This window comes from Neovison vison, chromosome 12, assembly GCF_020171115.1.
Source record: "Neovison vison isolate M4711 chromosome 12, ASM_NN_V1, whole genome shotgun sequence".
Taxonomy (NCBI): Eukaryota; Metazoa; Chordata; class Mammalia; order Carnivora; family Mustelidae; genus Neogale; species Neogale vison.
The window spans coordinates 59407882-59430314 of NC_058102.1; the positions used below are offsets into that span (position 1 = coordinate 59407882).

At 39.3% G+C, this 22433-nt stretch overlaps 1 protein-coding gene and 1 long non-coding RNA gene across 2 annotated transcripts; both read left to right on the forward strand.

Moving 5' to 3' along the window:
- The first annotated feature begins 963 nt into the window (after positions 1 to 963).
- LOC122891273 (tubulin alpha chain) lies at positions 964 to 1551 on the forward strand. The gene has a single exon (XM_044226817.1). The coding sequence runs from the start codon at positions 991 to 993 to the stop codon at positions 1435 to 1437; it is 447 nt and encodes a 148-aa protein (XP_044082752.1). The 5' UTR covers positions 964 to 990; the 3' UTR covers positions 1438 to 1551.
- Positions 1552 to 2949: 1398 nt separating this feature from the next.
- Positions 2950 to 21614, forward strand: LOC122891315. Its single transcript, XR_006381272.1, has 3 exons — positions 2950 to 3050; positions 14414 to 14519; positions 21508 to 21614. It is a non-coding gene; the product is annotated as an uncharacterized LOC122891315 (long non-coding RNA).
- Positions 21615 to 22433: the final 819 nt, after the last annotated feature.

Consider the following 22433-nt stretch of genomic DNA (forward strand, 5'->3'; position numbering starts at 1 on the left):
TTTTTATGGAATAAAATATTGTCTTCTATTAGGGAAAAAATCTCTTGGAGCACTAACACTGTGAGCCAGCATCTCTCTTTTACCCTTAAATTTTCAAAGATTCATTAATTTCCTTTCTGATTAGGAACATCTCACTGGGAGCAGAGTCCTGTCATTGTACACCATGGTTGTGTTGATGATCAATGAGAAGGTTAAGGAAGGCTGGAGAACTGCTTACAGGCCAAGCCTGTTAAAACCTATAGAGACTATTGTGGAAAGCCAGGGAATGGACCAACACTGAGGAAACCCCAAAGCCACATGCACCTATTTGCAGCTTTTTTGAGGGTGACTGGCCCTGAGTTAAGCCATTCGGAGGGCAGATACAATGATGTGTGTTCCAAAGATTATGTCTTAGGAGTTCCCTTGTCCTTGTCCTTGATCTCTTTACCTTGTCCTCCAACTTTACCTGTTCGATTCAGATAAGGATAGGAATGTTGAGTTTTGAATGGTTTTAAAATTTTGCCTATGACAGCAGGAAAAATTATAAGCATAATAACTAAACTACATTCCAGGAGAACAATGTAACATATTTTTTATTGGCCAAACTCTTTCATCTCATGGCAGAGTAACACCAAACACCTTTCAATAATATTATTCTGGAGAACTTAAAAGACACATGTGTTCTTTCCTCACTGAAAAAATTTCCATTCCCAAATTGCACTAGCTGGTCAATGAGACCTCTTGTCCCCTCCAACTTTTTTGTTCCTTTTCCTACTGCCAAAAGGAAGACTTCATCAATATTGGTATAGTGTGCACACCCTGAGGCCAAAAGGTCATTCATGTAAATGGACTGAGTCCAACAGCTTATGATGTTCAGAATCTTCTTCTTCTTCTTCTTCTTCTTCTTTTTTTTTTTTTTTTTGGTAGTTAATGTCATCATGTACTTTGGTTTAATGTGGTAGGTCACATTAATTACCACATAATGTGGTAGGCAGTGGACTATCCAACCAGATGGTGAAATGTGACCCTCGCCATGGTAAATACATGGCTTGCTGCCTGTTGTACCGTGGCGATGTGGTTCCCAAAGATGTCAATGCCGCCATTGCCACCATCAAGACCAAGCGTACCATCCAGTTTGTGGACTGGTGCCCCACTGGCTTCAAAGTGGGCATTAATTACCAGCCTCCCACTGTGGTGCCCGGTGGAGACCTGGCCAAAGTCCAGCGAGCTGTGTGCATGCTGAGCAACACCACAGCCATCGCTGAGGCCTGGGCTTGCCTGGACCACAAGTTTGACCTGATGTATGACAAGCGTGCCTTTGTTCACTGGAATGTGGGGGAGGGCATGGAGGAAGGAGAGTTTTCTGAGGCCCGTGAGGACATGGCTGCCCTTGAGAAGGATTATGAGGAGGTCGGAGCGGATAGTGCTGAGGGAGAGGATGAGGGTGAAGAGTATTAGGCTGTCTGCTATGATTTTTACACTCCGTTGTCTTGGGACTGTCTTTTTTCTGTTCTGGAAGCTGTCTGTCCGTGGCCCTAACTTGTCAATAAAAGTGATGTTTCTGTTTAAAAAAAAAAAAAAAAAGAGTTTGTCCAAAAATGAGTTTGTTTGACAGAGATAAACTTGCCCATTGAACTCTAAACACAAGTAGCTGGGTACCAAAGGATTCCACTTACGATAGTTTAAAAACTGTTAAAACCAAAAATCTTTTAGCATTCTCCGCAGCACAAGGGTTTATGTCAAATCGTAACGTATCATTGTGGTGATAATTCGGTTGTTATCAACCTAGGTGGCCACTGGATGTCCCCACTCTTCCTCAAATGCGGCCAAGGCATCACTTAACTGGCAGTTACAAAAACAATGCATTTTACGGGGAACCTTTAGAAAGCTCGTGCAAGAGTTCTGGTGTGCTTCCAGCAGCATTGTGTGCCCCTGGCAACAGCAGGGTGGCCTAGAAATGGTGACTTAGAGACTGAGTTGAGTGGAAGGAATTCTCTGTGTCATGTATATTTACTTCCATATTCTCTCCAATGACTAGCTTTTCTAAAAATCTTAAAAAAAAAAAAAAAAGTATGTCTGTGGATACTTCTATTATAATTCACGCAGGTGAAACAGGTATGACCAGGGAAGAGCGAGAACATGGGAGTGTGTCAACCTTGCAAAATACATGAAAAACTGACTCCTGGGAGCACAGGATAGAAAGCATTAAGAGATTTTTTTTTAAGCGCAATGGAAACGCTGAATTTTGATCCCTCATTTATTCTGAGCAGTTGAACCTACCCAGGTAATGGCTATCGGACAACAGACTGAACTTTAAATTTGGAGCTAGGAGAGACCAGGCTTTGAATCTGGTTCTGTGCCATTGGACAAATTTGCTTTGTTTCCCTGAACCTCAGGCCCTTTTTTGTAAAAGGGAGACAGGAGTCCTGTCTTCAGAGTTGTTAAGAAGTTTAAATGATATTTTATATATATGAAGGAGCCCAGGACATAGTGGTTACAGAATAAATGTCAGATATATTAGAAATCTGAGATGCAGTGAAAAGTTACAAAAGGACTTTACATCTTCAGGACATCTAGGTCTAGCGAAAATGGAAAAGAGAAGGATTTAGTTTTACTTCCAATATACTTTATGATCTACTTGGAATTAATGAAAATTTGTTTAACCACATTAACTCTCCCTTTAAAGTGTCAGGGAGGGAGACTAATGCAAGCTACTTAATGCTTCACCTAAAAAAAGGCTTTGGAAAGTAGAACCCTCTTAAAAAAAAAAAAAAAAAGTACCGTAAATACCTCATTACTTCTTAGGATTTTATAGAGAGGGAGGGCCATGCAAGTGAAATGAGGTGTTTTGTTTTGTTTCTTTTTGTTTTGTTTTTACTGAGGAGAAGCTGAAGCACAGAAAGCTGTGCGAAGTCCAGGAAGGAGTTTGCACCGTTAATCACGTGACTGTGTCAAAGTCGAACTGAGGGGATGAAATGCGGTAGATTTTGCGACATTTGTCTTGGAACCATGGTCTGAAACATTCAGAGAATTATGGAAAGCCGGGAATTTCCCCTCTCTGAACAGTGTTGGTAAGGCTCCCAAATGAAGTCCCGTTTCTCTAATTCCATTCTACCACCAGACTATTTTATTTTCGTTTAGGGAAAACAATAAAACTTGCTTGTAACTAAGGAGCAGTCCTGGCACACAGTTCCTGCTGGGAAAACAGTGTTGGAGCTCCTCTCCTGGGAGACACTTCCTTGTGCTCCCTTCCAAGCACTGACTACCAGGCTACTAATTAGTATTTCTCAAAGGGAGAAGCTGACTCCTTTTTTTGGTTATGTATTCTCTACAATAATACCAATGTTTCTATAGAGTTTGGCCAAAAAAAAAAAAAAAAAAATCAGATAGTATTTCTGTCATTGGCAGGGTAAGTAAAAGTTATTTCAGAGATACTGTTTGATTTGAATGACTGAAAGTAAGATTCAAAGGCTTTTATTAGCTTTGGTTTGGTTGAGAGTGATTGTAAACTGCTGAGACGTTTGGGAGTTCAGGAGTTAGATGGGTGAAGAAATACTACTACTCAGGGTTTATGGCCATGGCACAACTTTGTAAATTGGCTTTGGTTATCCAATTGACAGCTCTTTTTTCTTTTCTTTTCTTTTTTTTTTTTTTTTAAGATTTATTTATTTGAGAGCGAGAGAGTGAGCAAAAGAGAGACCACAGGAAGTGAAAGAAGCAGCTCCCCACCGAGCAGGGAACCTGATGCAGGGCTTGATCCTAGGATCCTGAGATCCTGAGATCTCAACCTGATCAGAACCAACAGAGCCGGCCATCCGAGTGCCCCTCCACTGAGAACTTTTATGGACCATATTTTATAGAAAAACTCCGCCTACAAGGTAACCTTGCAGAATGCTCCACAGAATGAATTACTGGCTCTGCTGCCCTTAAGATCTTTGGACCTAAGACCCAGACATGCGTTAACCAAGATCTAGGGGAAGTCTCACAGATGTTTTCCTTTTTTGGAAACTAGTACTAGGTCTTGATTATTAGTTAGGCATTCAAGAAATGCCAATGGGGAAAAAAATACATTACCCCTTGTGAATACAAATAATGCCCTTGTAATTAGTTTTCCAGTTTGGGTAATAAACTTGACTCTAACTATCCAGACTGTTTCCCCCAATTCCCCATATTGTTTAGCTGTTTTTAGTTGGGAAGAATGCTGAATAAATAAGGAAAGGGTAGAAGTAGAACTGCCAAGCAAAGTTGGCTCTTCTGTCTGAGAATTGAACTGCAGTCTAATTAGCTCTAACTAGCTGAGCTAACCAATCATAAAGTCTAAACTGAGCTCAAACTTTTGTATGTATCAGAATCATCTAAACAGCTTGTTTAAAGCACAGCCTTGGGCATCATCCTCCAAAATTTTAATTCAGTGGATCTATGGTAGGACCCAAGAATTTGCATTTTTAGTAAGGACTACTGTGATTCATCCTCAGATGGTTCTTGGGCCAGACTTTGAGGAACAATGGTAGATGATACCCAAATCATGTGAATTCACTGGAAACTAGTCAGGATGCAATGAAGAAACAAAGATTTACCTCCCTCCTAAGGGCGGGAAAACTGAGGGGGAAAGGGGACAGAGAGGAAATGTAGTTGATTAGATGTCCGTAGTATTGACTGTGAAAGTCATACATCCTGGAAATGCATGGCTTTCCTTTTCATTAGATAAGTACCTCCCACTGTCCACTTAGGACTGTGGACCTTAGGACTTAGGTCCTTAGGACTGTGGACCACACATAGTTTGGAGGGTAGTACTCATTCCATAAGAGGATGTAGAAAAGTATCAGGAAAAGTGCTCAGAACAGTGCCCAGAATTAAAGCCTGCCCCTTAGAAAGTGCTAGATAAAAGTTAGCTATTACTACTCTTGCTTTAAATTCAGTGCTTTTCTGGGAAGGAAAGGAGATGCAGGTGGAGCTGGAAAAACAAACTCACCCAGAATAGAAGAAAAAAAAAATGTAGAGCTTCTGAGCTCTTAAATTGTGCCAAACCATTTTGTGACTAGATTTCAGTTATTTTAAGATAAGACATCTCTATCTTGTAAACTTGTCTGTATTTGAACTACATTTGCAGTATTTGTTTTTTATTTTGGTTTTGCTTTGCTTTTTGGGAAAGTCCTGTATGAAAAGATTCTAATGTTGATGTAAAGGGAGTAATACCTGAGAGCATTAATTCTTGGGCTTGAGGGAGTCTCTGATACAAAATTTTACCTATACATACTTACGTGATATTGTGGACACTGGCTAAGAATTTTTCTCTACTTGGGGTGCCTGGATGGCTCAGTCATTAGGCATCTGCCTTTGGCTCAGGTCATGATCCCAGGGTCCTATGATCGAGTCCCACATTGGGCTCCCTGCTCGGCAGGAAGCCTGCTTCCCTTCTCTTATTCCCCCTGCTTGTGTTCCCACTTTTGCTGTGTGTGTGTCTCTCTCTGTGTCAAATAAATAAATAAAATCTTAAAAAAAAAAAAAAAAGAAATTTTCCCCACAAAATCTGGGAGAGTACTGGGATACTAGAAAGGTTAACAATTCATCCTCTGAGAACCAACTTACCTGTGACCTCTTCCTGACCCCACTCTCTATGACCCTAGGTGAGTGGTGGTCAACCAAGGGCAGCTTTGTTCCTTGCTCTGGGGGCACGTGGCAAAGTCTTGAGATATTTTTGACTTTACAAGTAGTGGGTGCTACTAGCATCCAGTCGGTAGAAGTCAGGAATGTTGCAAAATATGCTACAATGCATAGGCAGCCACTCACAACAAAGAATTACCCGATCTGAAATATCAATTGTGTCAAGATGGAGAAATCTTGTCCTAGAAGTAAGATCCATAGAAGCGCAGCTGGGGGCTGGAGGCAGACCTGGTAAAGCTGGGTACTAAGTGAGAAGCAGCAGAGCTGGGGACAAGGGAGATCGCCACTCCTTTCCTTTTGAGCTGTTCCTTCAACAATAGGATGGGCTTCCTATCAGCACAGTGCCAGATGCCAATGGCAGTAATCTTTGTTTATCTACAGAATATTCCTACCAACACTCTGGGTCTTCATGGCTTGGAACTGTTGGGGTATATTCTTGCCAAGTTGTCATACCACTTACCCTGCCCCCAGGTCAGGTATCGGGATCACTTCTGATTCAGAAGCAGGCAAATTTAAATTTCTTTTTTTTTTATAACATTGCTTTTATCAGGGGAGGCATTTCCTTACTGGGGTAATGGAGTCCCAATAATAATTAGCACTAATTGAGATCCAGGTAAGAGCTTTAGTAGAAAGGCTGACAACTCAATCACTCATGGTGGTGACCTGGGGAATAGTCTCATAGGTCCTTGTTTAGTCACATGATTGAAGAAGAGGAAGGCAGAATTGAATGAGATTATTGTTAGTTTTCAGGAAGCATTGCATTTATTGTAAGCAATTGGAAAACTGTTTATTTGGACTAAATGCCATGAGCCGAACACGACTTAACACACACACACACACACACACGCACACACACACACTTAAGGAGAATCTGAGCTCTACCTAATTATACACAGAGATCAGAGGGTCAGCAGGATTTTTCTTTGAATAATAAATAGGTTCTGTCTAGTAGCCTGGGGACAAGATCACATGTGTCCCAGTCATGTCCCTAGAGTGTCTTTGTGTGACTCTTACTTAACTTTCCTTCAGTTTCTCTATTATTAAAATGACCTAAACCTTTATTGTTTTCTGTTCTGTGAAAACTCTCCCGTACCTCTAGAGGTATTTGGAGAGGAGGCTAACATCAGAGAGAGCTGTGAAGTTTACAGAGACATGAAATCATTAGCATTCTAGAGTCCTATCTTGGTTTTCTGGGGTATATAGAGAGAGTAAGTGTGGGAGATAAAATCATTCAGACGATGAGGACATCCTTTTAGTTGGATCACAGATGAGAAAAAATTCAGTGGGGAAAAAAAAAAAAAACCTGAAAGAGCCAGGGTACCTGCCATGGAAAATAAGATGTAAGACTTTGGCTTTGTCATATAAACGTGGGGAATAGATGCCAATCAAAGTTCACAGAATTTTGACAGTTTCTTTCTAACATTTCTCATGAGAGTAGAGAATAAGAAGTCCTCTGGATTGTATTAGGGCAAGTTTTCCATAATCCGGGACAAATATGGTAGATACCAAAGCTGTAAGAGTGTCAGCAATCTTTGCCCTGTTGTTCTTGTGATTTTTCCATGAGGAGAGTAAAGAAAGAATTGTCTGGATTCTAGTTCCAGCTTTGCCACTCATTAGCTGGAAAAAAAAAAATTCTTCATATGCCAAGAAAAATCCCAGATGACTTTCTATGACAGAGGTTTTTGTGAGAGATATCCTGCGTGGCTGAGTCAGTTAAGCCTCTGCCTTCAGCTCAGGTCATGATCCCAGGGTCCTGGGATCGAGACCCATCTCAGGCTCCTTGCTCAGCAGGGAGCCTGCTTCTTTTTCTGCCTGCCATTCCACCTGCTTGTGTTCTCTCTCCCTCTCCCTCGGACAAATAATTAAATAAAATCTTTAAAAAGAGAGAGAGAGAAGTTTCTAAGATAAATAGAAAAACACTTCTGTAATCCATACCCCTGGGACTCCCCAGTTTTGAACAAAATCTGCAGCTTGGCCTTTCTCCTCGCTGAAGTCATCATCAGAATTATTTACTGCTAGTGAGTCTAAAGCTTGAGTCTAAGCTGCTGTCACTCCAGGCAGTAGGACACATCCATTTCTTTTGGCAAAACCAAGCCATTGAGGTCACTGACTCACTAGAAGCCTATTTGCCTGGAGGCCTGTCAACATTGTGTATTCTCTGTCTATGGTAGAAATTCTTGGAGAACAGAGTTGTAGGCACCCAAGCTTGCTCTCCTCAAAGGTTTTGAATACAAAGTGGTGTCCATTATTTTCATCTTCCTGTTCCCACTAAAATTCCATGAGATGTAAGGGTGCCTGGCTGCTCTGATTTGGTATTTGTCTGACAGGGTGGAACACAAAATGGGCAAACGCTTTGGTGGGGAACAGAACTGGGGCTTCTGAGAATGAGGTCATCAGAATACAGAATCTGAAAGGCTGTAGCAGAGTTACACAGTCAGGAGCTGTCAACGTAACCAGGGGCTCTGACGAGGGGATTAACAGTGGTGCTACCTGGAGTGGTCTTGGGGACTCTGGGAAGGATGATCCTTATGGTTGGTGGCCTCCCTGTGGGTACAAGCTGTGCTAGTGAGATCCCCTTGAGTGGCTTTCTAGGAAGTATGTGTATATGGAGAAGATGTCACACACCAATGATAAGTCCACATGAGGTGGAAAAGGTTCTTCCATGAGAACCTGTGAGATCCCCTTCGGGAAGACTTTGAATAGGGCAGGAGCTCCACCAATCACAGGCCCAGAGGACAATTGGACAAAGTGCATAAGTGTAAATGTGACCCCCCTGTTTTCACTCACCCTCTTCCTCCTCTGACAGCACCCATTCACACCAGCCTCCTCCCTCTAACCACCCCTGTTCCCTGTGCTGAAAACCACTCAGTCAGAAGTGAATTCTCATGGGAAGTCTGAATAGAACTGAGTTAAGTAGTTCCAGTGCTAGTTACTGCATGTTTGAAAGCAGTTCTTATATAATAGTCAGAAATAGAAATGCTTTCAAGGGGTTTAAGATCATTTGATTATAAATTTCAGATGATAATGGTAAAATGCAGGAGAAATGTTAAAAGAAGCATCCAAATGGAATATCCTGGAATAGAACTTGTACACATACCATAACTTCTTGGAAAAGAGCCATAGCATATGGTGAGCTACACAACCTTACCTGGTGATCCTAGCTTGGAACAGAAAAATCATCAGCCTAGTTTTTGTGACTTTACCAGGTTCAAAACCATGTACAATTTCTTAATTGCACTGATCTCTCTACCCTGACCTCCTAGATCAGGATGACTAAAATATCTCTGACCTTTATGTTATTTTTGCTTTTTTTCACCCATTTACCCTATTTTGGGTGACTATACCCCAATTTTCCTCTGGCAAACTACTCTTTTCCTGACTTTCTCTTTCCATCCTTCACTTCAGAGTACTTGCAATCTCCAGCTTCAGAGATGGGCTCTGGGATCGTGGAAACACTGCAGAAACTAACTCATCTCTTTCTATTTCGCTTCTTGAGACATATAAATTCTACTAACACTCCCTCCTACAATTATTGATGAGCATGGAATGACTGAAAGGAAAAGCAGCTAAAAGTTGCTCTTTCTTTCCCTTTCCTGCCAATGATCATTTTCAGACTAATGGTTCACTAATACAGGGAAGTAATACACAAGCAAGAACAGTCCTCACAGGGCTGCTTGGTTTTTTTGTGGTTTTTCAGAATGCCCTTGCTTGCTTTCTGCATTCCAAGTCAGTTCTGATTCAGAGGGAAGGTACGCCTCCCTGGACCGTCGGCACCCCTGCCTACTCAGTCACAGACACAGCAGGCTTTCTGTGTGCTCTCTTGGAATCTTCCAGAGCCTCTATACATTGTGGAGTTTCCTGGAATTCCGTGTTTCTGGTTCATCGTGAATGCTACATGCAGCTGGGGTGGCAAAGAGAGCAGACATATTTACGTGTATTCCTGTGTTCACACACACGTTCCATTGTTCCACGTTCCATTTTCCCCACTATTCTTGTAAGATTGATACAGATATGCATGTACGGGCTATGAAATATGAGTTGTGCCATTGTGGTAATCCTGCATGTGAGTTCAATGCTCTTATATTTGTATCTAAAATGGGCACTGCACAATATAGAAATGAATGGTAAAATTCAAGCTAATAATTTAGCATTTTAATTTTTCTTCTCTTAGAATGACTTAAATAGCAAAAAGTAAAAAACAAAAATGCCCCCAAAACCTAAATAATAAAACCACCATGATAAGTTGGATGGAGACTAAGAGAGGGAAAAAAGCCTAATGTTTTAGTAGCATTTGTGATATTTTGTTCTTATTGTTGTTGTTGTTATTTTTTGAACCATGGGCACCACAGTTTCATTTTTCACTAGGCTTCAGAAATTATATCCAGCCTTGCGAGGGACTGGTATGAATTTGCTAGGGCTCTTATAACAAAACTCCAGACTCAGTGGCTTAAACAATAGAGGTTATATTCTCCTGGTTCTGAAGGCTAAATGTCCAAGGTCAAGGTGCTGTCACAGTTGACTTCTGAGGGCTTCTTCTTGGCTTGCAGTTGGCCACCATCTTGCTGCCTTTACACATGGTTGGCTCTCTGTTCATGTGTACCCCTGGTATGTCTCTTTGTCCAAGTTTCCTCTTCTCTTAAGGACATTAGTCAAGTTGTATTAAGGCCCACTAACTTAATGAGCTCATTTAACCTTAACTACCTGTTTAAAGTACCTCTCCAAATATAGTCACATTTTGAGACACCGAGGGTGAGGGTTTCAACATATGAATTTTGAAGGGCTATGATTTAGTCCATAACTAGGCTTTTCAATGGCACGAGACATAAATTTCCTTTTTTTTTTTTAAAGATTTTATTTTATTACATAAATTTCCTTTTTTAAATGTCAAGTGTGTTTGGGGTCTTTCAGCTGCTGTATTAAATGAAAAATGGATAGAGCACACGACCTGCCGAATGAGGGGGCATCAGCTACTCTTGTGGGGTGGCAGTTCGCTTCTTCAGCGTTTCAGCTTCCACGTTTGGGGAAGTAACCCCAGAGTCATTTTGATTGAAGGTGCAGTTTCAATACACTCATTCACAAGAAATAAAGTCACAAGATTTATTCCACAGAAATCCCAGAAGTGGGGCAGAGTGTAATGAGCCCTAGGGGAGGGCAGACTCCACCCAGGTCATGAACAAGCAGGAGACAGAGAGCAGAGAAGCAAGCACCTAGTACTTATAAGGTGGTAAGGGCAGAGGTCGCTAACTTTTTGTGGCCTCAACCACAGTGGTTATTTCAGCAGATTCCCTGGGAAAACCAAAGCAGGAACTTGTGGTGGGAATCCTAAGCTCAGGTCCTTACCTGAATGTCCAGACTCTCGGCGTGAGCAGGTCATGCAGTAAATGCCTAAATGCAGTAAAATAGCTGTTTTCTCATCCCATTGTGGAGGTTTCTATGAGGAGGTTTTTGGTCTTAGAACTTGAAAGAGTCTAACTGAGACCGCTTCCCAGTGCAACCTCTCGGCTTCTCCACCTCAGTATTCTGTTCTCTGCAGACAAAATATTGTTAATGCTCTTAAGGGAATGAGGGAAGAAAGACAGACAATCTTGCCGTAAGATGCAACCAGCTGTTTGTGAAAATATACCTTCACATTTTGTGCATGAAGCTCAGAAAATACTAGTGGTAGAAAAGATGGGGTATCAGCTCCTTCATTCTGTAGATAGTAGAATGCGAGCAAGAGAATGAGAATGTAGATGGTAGAATGAGAGCTTGGGGAAGTCAACAGAAATCTGGTTAGCTGGGTAAGCAAATACTATAACCCACATCTCCTGACATCTAGGTCAGAATTCTTTCCATTCTATTCAGTAATACTTACCCCAATGCCCATAGCTGGTACCGAGATGAAGTGCACAATTCCGATCCTGAATTGGCTCACTTGTTTGATAAAAACCTCATCTCTCAGGTGGTCTTTGTGACTTTTTTTTATTTAAACAAATGATCATTTGAATGAAAAATGTACCCAGTGTACAAAAATGTACCAAGATCCCTGGCTAAATTCAAACTAGCAAAATATGTGCAACAGAAAAGTGTTCTCTCATTTTCAAACAACTTCTTTTATAGAAGTAATGCAAATGCATGCATTTCTCATTCAGGAAAAATCACAAATGCTACAATCTGAACTGAGATCTTTGTAGATGTGACTTCAATTACAGTATGTGCAAGGTAATCAATAATTATAGAAGGCAACTTCTCTAAGGCAATATTGGGCTGCGGAACCAGGATTGAGATTTGAAATTTAGAACATCCTCTACTCATCCCCTGGAGTTAATTCTACATGCAGGGCATAGGCTTTGGTCTCAGAACGAACAGGGAGCAGAAAAACACTATTTTACTTGCACAATTTTCTAAAGAGGAATCACGTACAGGGTGGATGGATATTTTTTATTTATTGAATGTTCTCAGCATTTCTCATTGGTGTCTCTAAGCAGCAGCACTTAGATCAATAGGAAGGCATAAAGTTGCAAGATGGGAATGAAAAATGAGATTAAGAGTAATGTTTGTAAAAATGCTAAGATACCTGTTTGAGAGACAGTAGAGGCTGGGTGACGGACTCTCAGGCTCCCCTCTCTTCTTGCATCATAGAGCTGATGCTGTGGCCTCCTTTAAAAAGCTATTTCTAAAGTGTGGGGAAAATATAAGGCATTGTAGAAATTGAGACAGTGATAGAATGTGATTTCAAGGGAAATGACTATTTGGTCAAAGTTGAATATTTGTCACTGTCCTAAATACCTCTGATTTTAAAGTCATTTGACTGGGTGGGTTTTTTTGTTTGTTTGTTTTTGTTTTTTGTTTTGTTTTGTTTGTTTGTTTTGGCTTTATTCTGGTTTCCACAAATATGCTAATACATCCAAATACATGTTTTCATTCAAAACAGCCACCTTGATAATGCATGTATTAAAACACAGTAGGCATTGCTTAAAACATCTTGGGATTGCCTTTATTTTCAGAGCTAGTAAACATGTGTCTGCTGATTTCTGGAAACTGCCGGAAGATTGGAAGTGCCAAGTTTGGTGAATAAAGCCATGATTTAAGCAAGTCATCTTTTTTCTTTTTTCTTTTTCTTTATTGTGCAGTTGCTAATCAAACATGGAGAGTCAATATGAACTAATGGAATTGATTTTCTTGTATTGTTTATAAAGTGATGCTGAAGGGTTAAGAAGGAGTTGAACAATGACAACACCTTAAATAGAACTTCTGAAGGTGGTTATTATGAAGGGTCTCATATTCAAGTACATCTGGTTCTTTTTGCAAACACATACGTATACATACGAGTATGCAAAGAGCTTGCATACAGGTTGTACTATTTTCAGTTGCCTTGGTCGTGTAAAAAAATATAACTTTATATGATTCAACTAAATATACATTCCAAGAAACCATTACTCCCTGGTTATAAACATTACAAACTAAGGCACTTCTGAGTTTTCTCAGTTTCTGGTTTAAGCACCATCAAGTCAAAATTTCTGCTTCTTCCTAGGTCTAATCTAAGCTGTGGTGTTTTCATAGTCTCATAGCAATAGCGAAGAGATAGTATCTACTCCTTGGTCTTTACCTGTCCTACACTGGTCTCTCCTGGGATAAGTTCTTATTTCATTTGGTCCTCCATGCTGCTTCATACTTATGTGCCCCCCTCATCATGATTGTAGGGTCCATTTAGGGCACTTATTCTCTGTATTTCTCTCTTTTCAGAGCTAACATCTGCATCCTGAAAAGGTGAGGAAAGAGAGAGAGTCAGTGTACCTCCCATTCCTTTTGGAGTGCTGCAGACTGGAGAAATCTTGGATCCTGTACCTTAGGCATCCCATAAAGCTGTTCAGCTCCTGTGCTACCTTGCTTTGGTGGTGTGGAAAAAAAAAAAAAAAACCCACTATATAAAGATGTGTTTGGTGCATAAACAGGATCCCTATGAATATTTGTTGATCTACAGACTGAATGAATGCAGATACTGTTCCCCAGAATTCCAGAAGGGAAGTAGGGAATAGTTTTCTCTTTTGGATTCCCCAAGCTAAAAAAAGATTCCTTTCTTTTCTGCACTCTCTTTGAAACTATTCCTGAAGTGGGAATGAAGGGAAAAGGATGAGGGGCCTTCTAAGAAACTGGCGAGAATACTTCTAGATCTCCAAGGACTCGTGTATCAGTGTAGTCACTTGAGGAGGCTGCTGAGTGTCCCACCTTCTTTGGTTAAATTATACTTATTTTTAGGGTCTAGATGAGACCTACTCTTTACTCTCCTCTGGACTGTGTGCTCCATGAGGAGTCTTCTCTGTTTCTATCACCTTCGTATTACCAGGTAATGTACTTGGCATATATGCAGCCAATATGTATCTTTGAAATAATTAATGTGAGTGTAAATAACTGAGCTATCTGAACCAGTGTATTTGGACGTTTCAGAAGATTACTGGTATTTTCTAGATTTTGGTGGTTCAGTTATCTCAGACGACTGGAATTATTGTCTTAGTCCTGGCTGTGTCTTTACAAATCTGGAGATAGTGGGTTAAGAGGGAAATGTCATTATTCCCAAGTTAATACTCCATATTGAGCCCAAAACTCAAGGACACGATCTGGTTTTAAGATACCACCTATTTAACTTTTTACATAGTTAGTTAAAAATTTTATTTTTGCACACATTTAAAGTCCTATTAGAATGCCTTGGGACAACTTGAGATTTGACAAAGTCAGTAATCATATGTAAATTTTTGGTTATATAACCAACAATCCATTTCTTATATTCTAGATTCCTCAGTGACCATAAATGACTTTGAAAGGAAGAGTAATCCTCACCAACTAGGACGGGGAAATCTCCAATGGACACTTTGCACAGTGAAGATTAGGAATGGCTGGTAAATCTTTAATGGACAATTGGCTCCACTCTTCATGGGTTTATGAGAACAGCTGCACCAAGCTTACTAAATTGAAATGTTCTGCATTCTGCTAAGAAGGGTCAACTTTTGTCTTCCTTCGTTCCTCTTTTTCTTCTTTCCTTTCTTCCTGCTTCCCTCCCTCTCTCCATTTCTTCCTTTGTTTGTTCCCTTGTTCTTTATTTTTATTTCCCTTTTTACATTTCTAGCCATCCTGTCTTTAACCTAGTTAACAATATTTGCACAGAAGTAATTCTACTATGATCAGCACATGTGGGGGAGAGAATAGTGCTTATTTCCATTTATTTAAACTGTGTCTATATCTAATTCAGCTGTGCATAAATAGGAGCTAAAATTCTTTAAGTTTAAAGAATTCATTTAAAAAAAATACCAGTTGTCTGGGATTTCCTCTGGACATATGCCTTCCTTTTATCAGTTACCAAACACAGAGAGTTATTATGCATCCTCAGAGTCAAGACAAATATTTATCATTGTGCATGCAATATTCCATCTTTGTTACCTTGGATTAATCACAATGAGACAGCACAGCCAACATGAAGGGTGGGAGTTAGAAGACATCAGTCCTTTATCTTAAACTTGTGAAAGATTATTGAACTATGTTTTTGAAATCTGGAGCTTCTTTCACTGGGGCAAGCATGCATTCAATTTTTCTTTCTTATTTCCTTTCCCTTAGTTTTGCCAGTGGATCATCCAATATACATCTTATGTACCCAATCCCAGCTCCAACATTTATTAACTCACAGCCAAATTTGACTTATCTCAATTTTTAACATTTTCCTTAACCTTAAATTATGTTGAAGAGAATATTAGACATCATAGCCTTTCATCCATCTGTATTTCTATATAGATATTCAAAATGATACAAATTATCTTTAAAAATTAATAATAATTACTATATTATTAAATATTACCAGTGTTCAATATACTGTATCCCCCCCACATCTGTATATTGAATCAGGATCTAAATAAGTTCAAACATTGGATTTGATATGATTTTTAACTTTCTTTTTAAAACTTTTACTTCATTATAATAAGAACATTTACACGAGACCGACCCTCTTGACAAATTTTTAAGTGTACAGTACATGATCGTTGACTATAGATGCAGGGTCTTACAGCAGATCTCCAGAGCATATACATGTGTTTAACTGAAACCTTATGCTGATTAGTAACTTCCTATTTCCCCTTCTCTCAGCCCTGGTAATCACCACTCCATTCTTTGATTCTATGAGTTTGACTATTTTTTGTATTTTCTCCTATTCTGTAGATTGCCTTTTCATTCTGTTGATAGTTTCTTTCGCTGTGTAGAAAACTTTTTAGTTTAATGTGGTCCTACTTATATATTTTTGTTTTTGTTGCCTGTGGTTCATGTCATATCCATAAAATCATTGCCAAAACAGACATTTAAACTGTTTTTCTCTTAGGAATTTCACAGATCCAGGTCTTACATTTAAGTGTCTATGCATTTTGAACTGATTTTTGTGTATAGTGTTAGATAAGAGTCTAACTTCATTCTTTTGAATGTATACCCAGTTTTCCTAACACCATTTGTTGAAGACACAATCCTTTTACCATCATGTGTTTGTATTGTGTTGGTACCCTTGTCAAAGATCAGTTGACCCTAGATCTATGGATTTATTTCAGGCCTCTCTATTCAATTTTGTAGGTGGGACTACTGTAGTTTTGTGATATATTTTGAAATCAGGAAGTGTGATGTCTCTGGCTTTGTTCTTTTTCAAGTTTGATTTGGCTATTCACGGTCTTTTGTGTTAGTATATTGTATAATTTTTTTTTTTATTTCTGTAAAAGATTGCCATTGGAATTTTGGTTGATATTACAGTTGATAATATTAAGTCTTCAATCCTTGAATATGGCATTTCTGTCCATTTGTTTTGTTTTATTTAATTTCTTTTATCAATGTTTTATTTCTAGTATACAAGTCTTTCACTCCTTAATTAAGTTTATTACTAAGTATCTTACTCTTTTTGTTATTGTAAATGAGATTGTTTTTTTAATTTCCTTTTCAGATAGTTTGTTGTTAGTATATGGAAACAGACTAATTTTCATTTGTTGATTTTGTAACCTGCAAATTTACTGAATTCGTTTATCAGTTCTAAAAGTTTTTTATGGAGTTTTCATACACTTTTCAAGCTGGCAAAGACTCAGCAGAATTTAGTTTCAATGTCCCCAGTTTCTTCAAAGTCTTCCCACATGTCCCTGTTTCAGCCTACAAGATCCCATTCTTTCCCAATCAATGCCCTCACTTTAATAGTAGATACCCTGCAAGGCTCTGCTTTCAACTGGGTTATAACTCAATCACCAAAATCACAGGATGGTCCTGCATTTGATTATCAGCAATTTCATCTTTGCAGGTACAGAAGATAGAGGTCTCCTTTGGGGAACATAAAGAAACTCTTAGGTCCTTTATGGGGTGCTTGGAGTGGGAATTCAAACCTCTTGGCTCATCTTTTTCTTGCACTACTTTGTCCAGCAATGTTAGGAGTAACCAGCCAATGTCACTATATTCATTAATTTTTTTAAAATACTCAAAAATATAATTACAGAGTTACCTAGTTTCTTGATTCTTGTAAGTGGTTGATTAAGAATATCCCATGCAGATGTTTTGGCTAGGTCATGCTGTGGACTACCAGTATTCTCTTTATTATTGGAAACAGAGTCATTAACATCTTTGTATCTAGTCAGGTTAGAGAGCCAGAAACTCTGGAACCAATTCAGAAAACTTATTCTTAACGTCTTGCTCCTCTAGAACCACTTTTACTACCAAAATCTGTATTAGTCAAGGTTCTCTAGAGAAACAGAACCAATAGGATATACGTATGGAGATTTGTTATGAAGAACTGGCTCGCACAATTAGGAAAGATGAGAAATCTCACAACCTGTTTTCTGTAAGTTGGAGACCAAGGAAAGCCAGTGGAGTGATTCTAGTCCAAGCCCAAAGTCCTGGGAACCAGAGGAACAATGGTACAAATCTCAGTCTGAGGGCAGAAGACCAATGTCCCCGCTCAGCAGGCAGGTAGGAAGGGAAGGAGTCCTCCCTTCCTTCGCTTTCTGTTTTATGCAAGCCCTCCATGGATTGAATGATGTCCACTCACGCAGGGAAGATAATCTACTTTACAGAGCCCACTGATTTAAATGCTAATCTCATCTGGAGACATCCTCATAGACACACCTAGCAATAATGTTTAATCTGGGTACTTTGTGGCCCAGTCAAGTTGACACATAAAATTAACCATCACAGTTTCTTTCCATCTTATATACTGATTATATGTATGAATTTCTAACTCCATTTATAATTCAATATGAGTACCAAGGAAGTGAAGACTTGCTAATTGTGTATCTGGAGAAATTCCAAATTCCATGAAGTGAAGTCTTGTTATGATGAATCAACAGGGACTTTTTGTTCTGATAAATGAGATTTCTACTTCTCCATCTCTTCTAGCCTCAAATTGGAAGAATTCAGGGTCTGGTATCAAGGTGATTAGTATTAATAGGTAACAATTTTATCTGGAGTAAAATAAATAGGAAGGACAGACTCTTTAGTTTTCCTGAAATAATGGTGAGGAAAATCATATTAATTAATATGTATCTGTGAATGGTTTGGGGAAATATAGAAGATGCCCAGTGAATAATTCCTGGTTAAAGAGGAGGAAAAAATAGTAGCTGACTCATTTTTACCCAACATCTCTGTGTCTGAGGGTCTTTGCCACATGCATTATATATGCTGACACACAAAGTATTGTGAACAATATGTTATTACCCTATTTTGCAGATGTAGAAACTAAGGCTCAGAGAATTAAATGAATTGTCAAAGACTATGCAGCTACTAGCATGGGGAGACTTAATTCAGTTCCAGTCCTGATTTCAAAGCCTATGTATTTTTTACCCTACCAGCACTTCCAGTGTGTAGCAAAGAAGATCAATGCCAAGAAGTATTCTTTGAGTAAAAGACTGTGTGACTACATGAATTTAGAAAACTCTGGATAGGGAATTTGTTTCTTAGCAATTCCCAATGTACGTAATAAAACTTCTGAGAAGTCCTGAGGAAATTAAACTAAATTGTTTGCTAAATCTAGCATTTGACTATAGACACTTTTGTTCTTTCATAATGAGTATTTGGAGAATCCATAGTTTACTAAGCTAGGTTAAGAGTCAAAAGTCATGGAAACTTCCCTAGTTAACCAGGTGTTTTTCTATGAGTAAGTTGGATCACCTCTTTGAGCCTGGATTTCCTCATTTATGAAATAAAAAATTGTCCAGGTACTTCTTAAGGTCTTTTTAAAGTATAAATGATTGATGACTTTGATTCATTTCTAACATGAACAAAATCCATTGTGCCTTGTGTAGATCATAAGCAAAGTGTCTGAAATCTCCACTCAATTTTCTACAGGACTCCTAAAATTCATTATGTACAAACATGTTTCTTTCCTATTCTCCCATCCTCCTGTATTTCTTTATTTCCCTATTTTATTAAAGGGCACTAATAGTCACTTAGTTGCTTGTCAGAAAACTGTTGATGATCCTGGACTCCTTTTCCCTAGTCATCACCACATCCAGTCAGTATTAAATGTGGTAATTAAATGTGTGGGCTTCAGTGTTAGACTCTAGAACTCCTAGTTCTGGTTGTAGGAAAATGGGCATGTAACTTTACTTCCCTGTGTCTCAGTTTTCTTGTGTAACCAAAATGAACAATAATAATTCCAAGTTCATAGGGTTTTTGCCAAAAATACAATGAGATAATTAAATGTACAGTAGAAATCCAAACAATGAGTTCTTCCTAGTATACCGCCTTTGAATTTCTTCTGTTCTTGCCCTCTTCCCCATGCCCAGTACTGCCACTATAACCTCAGACCTCATTACTTTACCAATATTCACTTACAGGTAGTCACCAATTTAGGCTAACTCTTGTCTAGTTCCCACCAATTTTCTTCTGTATTTCTGACTGAGCACTTTTTTTTTTTTTTAGTTTTTTATTAACATATAATGCATTATCAGCCTCAGGGGTACTGGTCTATGAATCGCAGGTTTACACACTTCACAGAACTCACCATAGCACCTACCTTCCCCAATGTCCATAACCCAACAACCCTCTCCCTACCCTCTTTCCCCCAGCAACCCTCTGTTTTGTGAGATTAAGAGTCTTTTATGGTTTGTCTCCCTCCTGATCCCATCTTGTTCCACTTTTTCCTTCCCTACCCCACAAGCCCCCCACATTACCTCTCAAATTCTTCATATCAGGGAGATCATATGATAATTGTCTTTCTCTGATTGACTTATTTCGCTAAGCATAATACCCTCTAGTTCCATCCACATCATTGCAAATAGCAAGATTTCGTTTCTTTAGACGGCTGCATAGTATTCCATTGTATATATCTATGTACCACCTCTTCTCTATCCATTCATCTCTTGATGGACATCTAGGTTCTTTCCATAGTTTGGCTATTGCGGACATTGCTGCTATAAACATCCAGTGCATGTGCCCCTTTGGATCACTACATTTGTATCTTTATGGTAAATACCCAGTAGTGCAATTGCTGGGTCGTAGGGTAGCTCTATTTTCAATTTTTTCAAGAACCTCCATACTGTTTTAGAGAGTGGTTCTGAGTACTCTTTTTGAATCACTAATTTGTCATCTGATTCTGCCCTTAAGTCTTGCACTCCAATCAAACAACTATTCCAGCCAAAAGTCCAAATGACTTGTCGTTTTCAGAATAGGCTGTGCTGTTTCACACTTTGGTAGTTTGCTTGTGCCACTTTTTAATGTTACCTGAAATGCTCCTACCACTGCCCTTTGTGTGTCTAACACATATCTGTTCATCTTGAAACTTAAAATGTCCACAGTGACACTTCTGGACCCAGAATGAATTTCTAGGATCATACTACTTCTCACCAAAAGATGGAGCCTAGTACTTCTCTTGTTAAATCTAGACATCCCTTGCTGACATCCTCAACAAATCAAACCAGCGTAGACCCTTGGGTCCTAAAAGGCAGTAGGGTTTACACTTGGCTTTCTTTTTGTTTGTGTATCTGTTGGGGGTGGGGGAATACTTGCTCTAGGATATCAATCACTAGGCTCCAAAGAAGCCCAAAGTAGCCCATGAAGAAGGACACATGGAGAGGAAGAGAGGCTCTTAGCCAATAGCTAGCATCCACTGAGGGCTGGATCTCAATCTCTCTCTCCCTCTCTGTGTGTGTATACATATATACACACAGACAAATATATGTGTATATATATATATATATATATAGTCTCTTTATATATTCTCTCTTTATATACAGATATATAGAGATCAAGATACAATATATAGAGAGATGATGTGTATATATGTATATCAATCATATATATGAATGTACATATATATGTAGAGACAATATATCTCCACAAAATATATCTGTACAAAAATCTCTGCCTTCATGAACCATGTATTCCCTATAGCCTGTGGCCGTGTGTAGGAAGAAAGGATACTGTAGTAAAAGAGATGTCTTCAATGCAGCCACAAAAGAGGAAAGCATCCTTTTAGATAGATTTACTCATTAATGTGAAAAATCATTTACAATTTAGCATGAATTAGAAGAGAAAGCTGGAAAGAGAGAAGCCCTTGGATTTTTTCCACCTGCTCATCTAGCCAGTGAACTTCATGGACAGTTATGCATTCAAGCTTCTTTGTAATTTAAGCCTTCTCTTGTGTGCTGCATATGGCGATCTGGGCTAGCCGTCTGGGATGTGACTCCTGCTTCAAGAGTAATGCTGAAGTTTGTAGCACTCACTGCCGTGGTGGGAAGCAGACTGTTGTTGAAGTGTTATTATTAATGAGGATTACTGCTGGACAGCTTGAACTAGAGGATAATTTATTCTCCGTGAACTTCTAATTGCAGTAAAATGGTTCATTCACTGCCACACTTGTCCATCTTGTTTGCTCCTGTCTTTCAGGCACGGTTGGCTGCAGTGAAATAAGACAGAGCTGCACAAGCTGCACAGGAAACAAAAGTCTGCATTTCTGGAGACACCGTGGAAACTGGTCAGAGAGCTTTAACTCATGTAAGAGAGGCTTGGGAAAAGGATGCAAAGCATTCTGGCATTCTCACGGGGGTGATAATCAATTCAGACGAACCAAGGCACCTACTATGCACAAGCCATTGTGCCGAAATGGGAAATGAGTTTCCAGATGGCCTCTTGCTGCTCTTGCTTTTGAAGCCCATGCTTTCTCTCTGGCATTTCCGAAAGAGAGCTCTTTCTCTTAGTTTAAAATTTCACATACCCTTTCCGTTCTCTCGCTCTGCTTTAAGAGATTGCCTTGGGGGAATGAAAACTGCCCATGATAATGACTTGTGCACTTTCTTGGTAGTATCTTCGATGTTATGGTGACGTCCTTCTGATTTTTGCCAAATTTCTCTCTCTCATCGATTTCGTTTTTTTCTCCATCTTTGATCTCTGGTAGGACGACCGCTTTGCTCTTTGCATAAATGTCAGTAAATGTGCTCCTTACTTGCTGCTACCATGGAAATAGACGCTTGTCATAGACTCATTACTGTATTTATAAAAGATTTGATCACTTGTGGTTTTGCAGGCTAACGAAACAACCGATTCCCAGCCAATAAAATGATTCAAGCCTGTCTAAGATGGATGATAGATTAGGGTTTGGGTGTTATTGTTATTTAATAGTTAGTAAGGTCTCCGAGTGGACTGGTGACAGGGTATCACCTGGGGAAATGATCTTGGCTGTCAAATAGCATCCATTCTACTGTAGACAATCTTAATGGGGCACTCAGCCAGGGGCGGGGAGGGGGGAGGCAGCAGAAAGAGACAGAGAAAGAGAGAATGAGAGAGAGAAAAAAAAAGAGAGATAGGCAGAGAAA

What these genes read in the sequence shown, in the direction of transcription:
- LOC122891273 (XM_044226817.1), top strand. Translation starts at nt 991, where the DNA reads ATGGTGAAATGTGACCCTCGCCATGGTAAATACATGGCTTGCTGCCTG.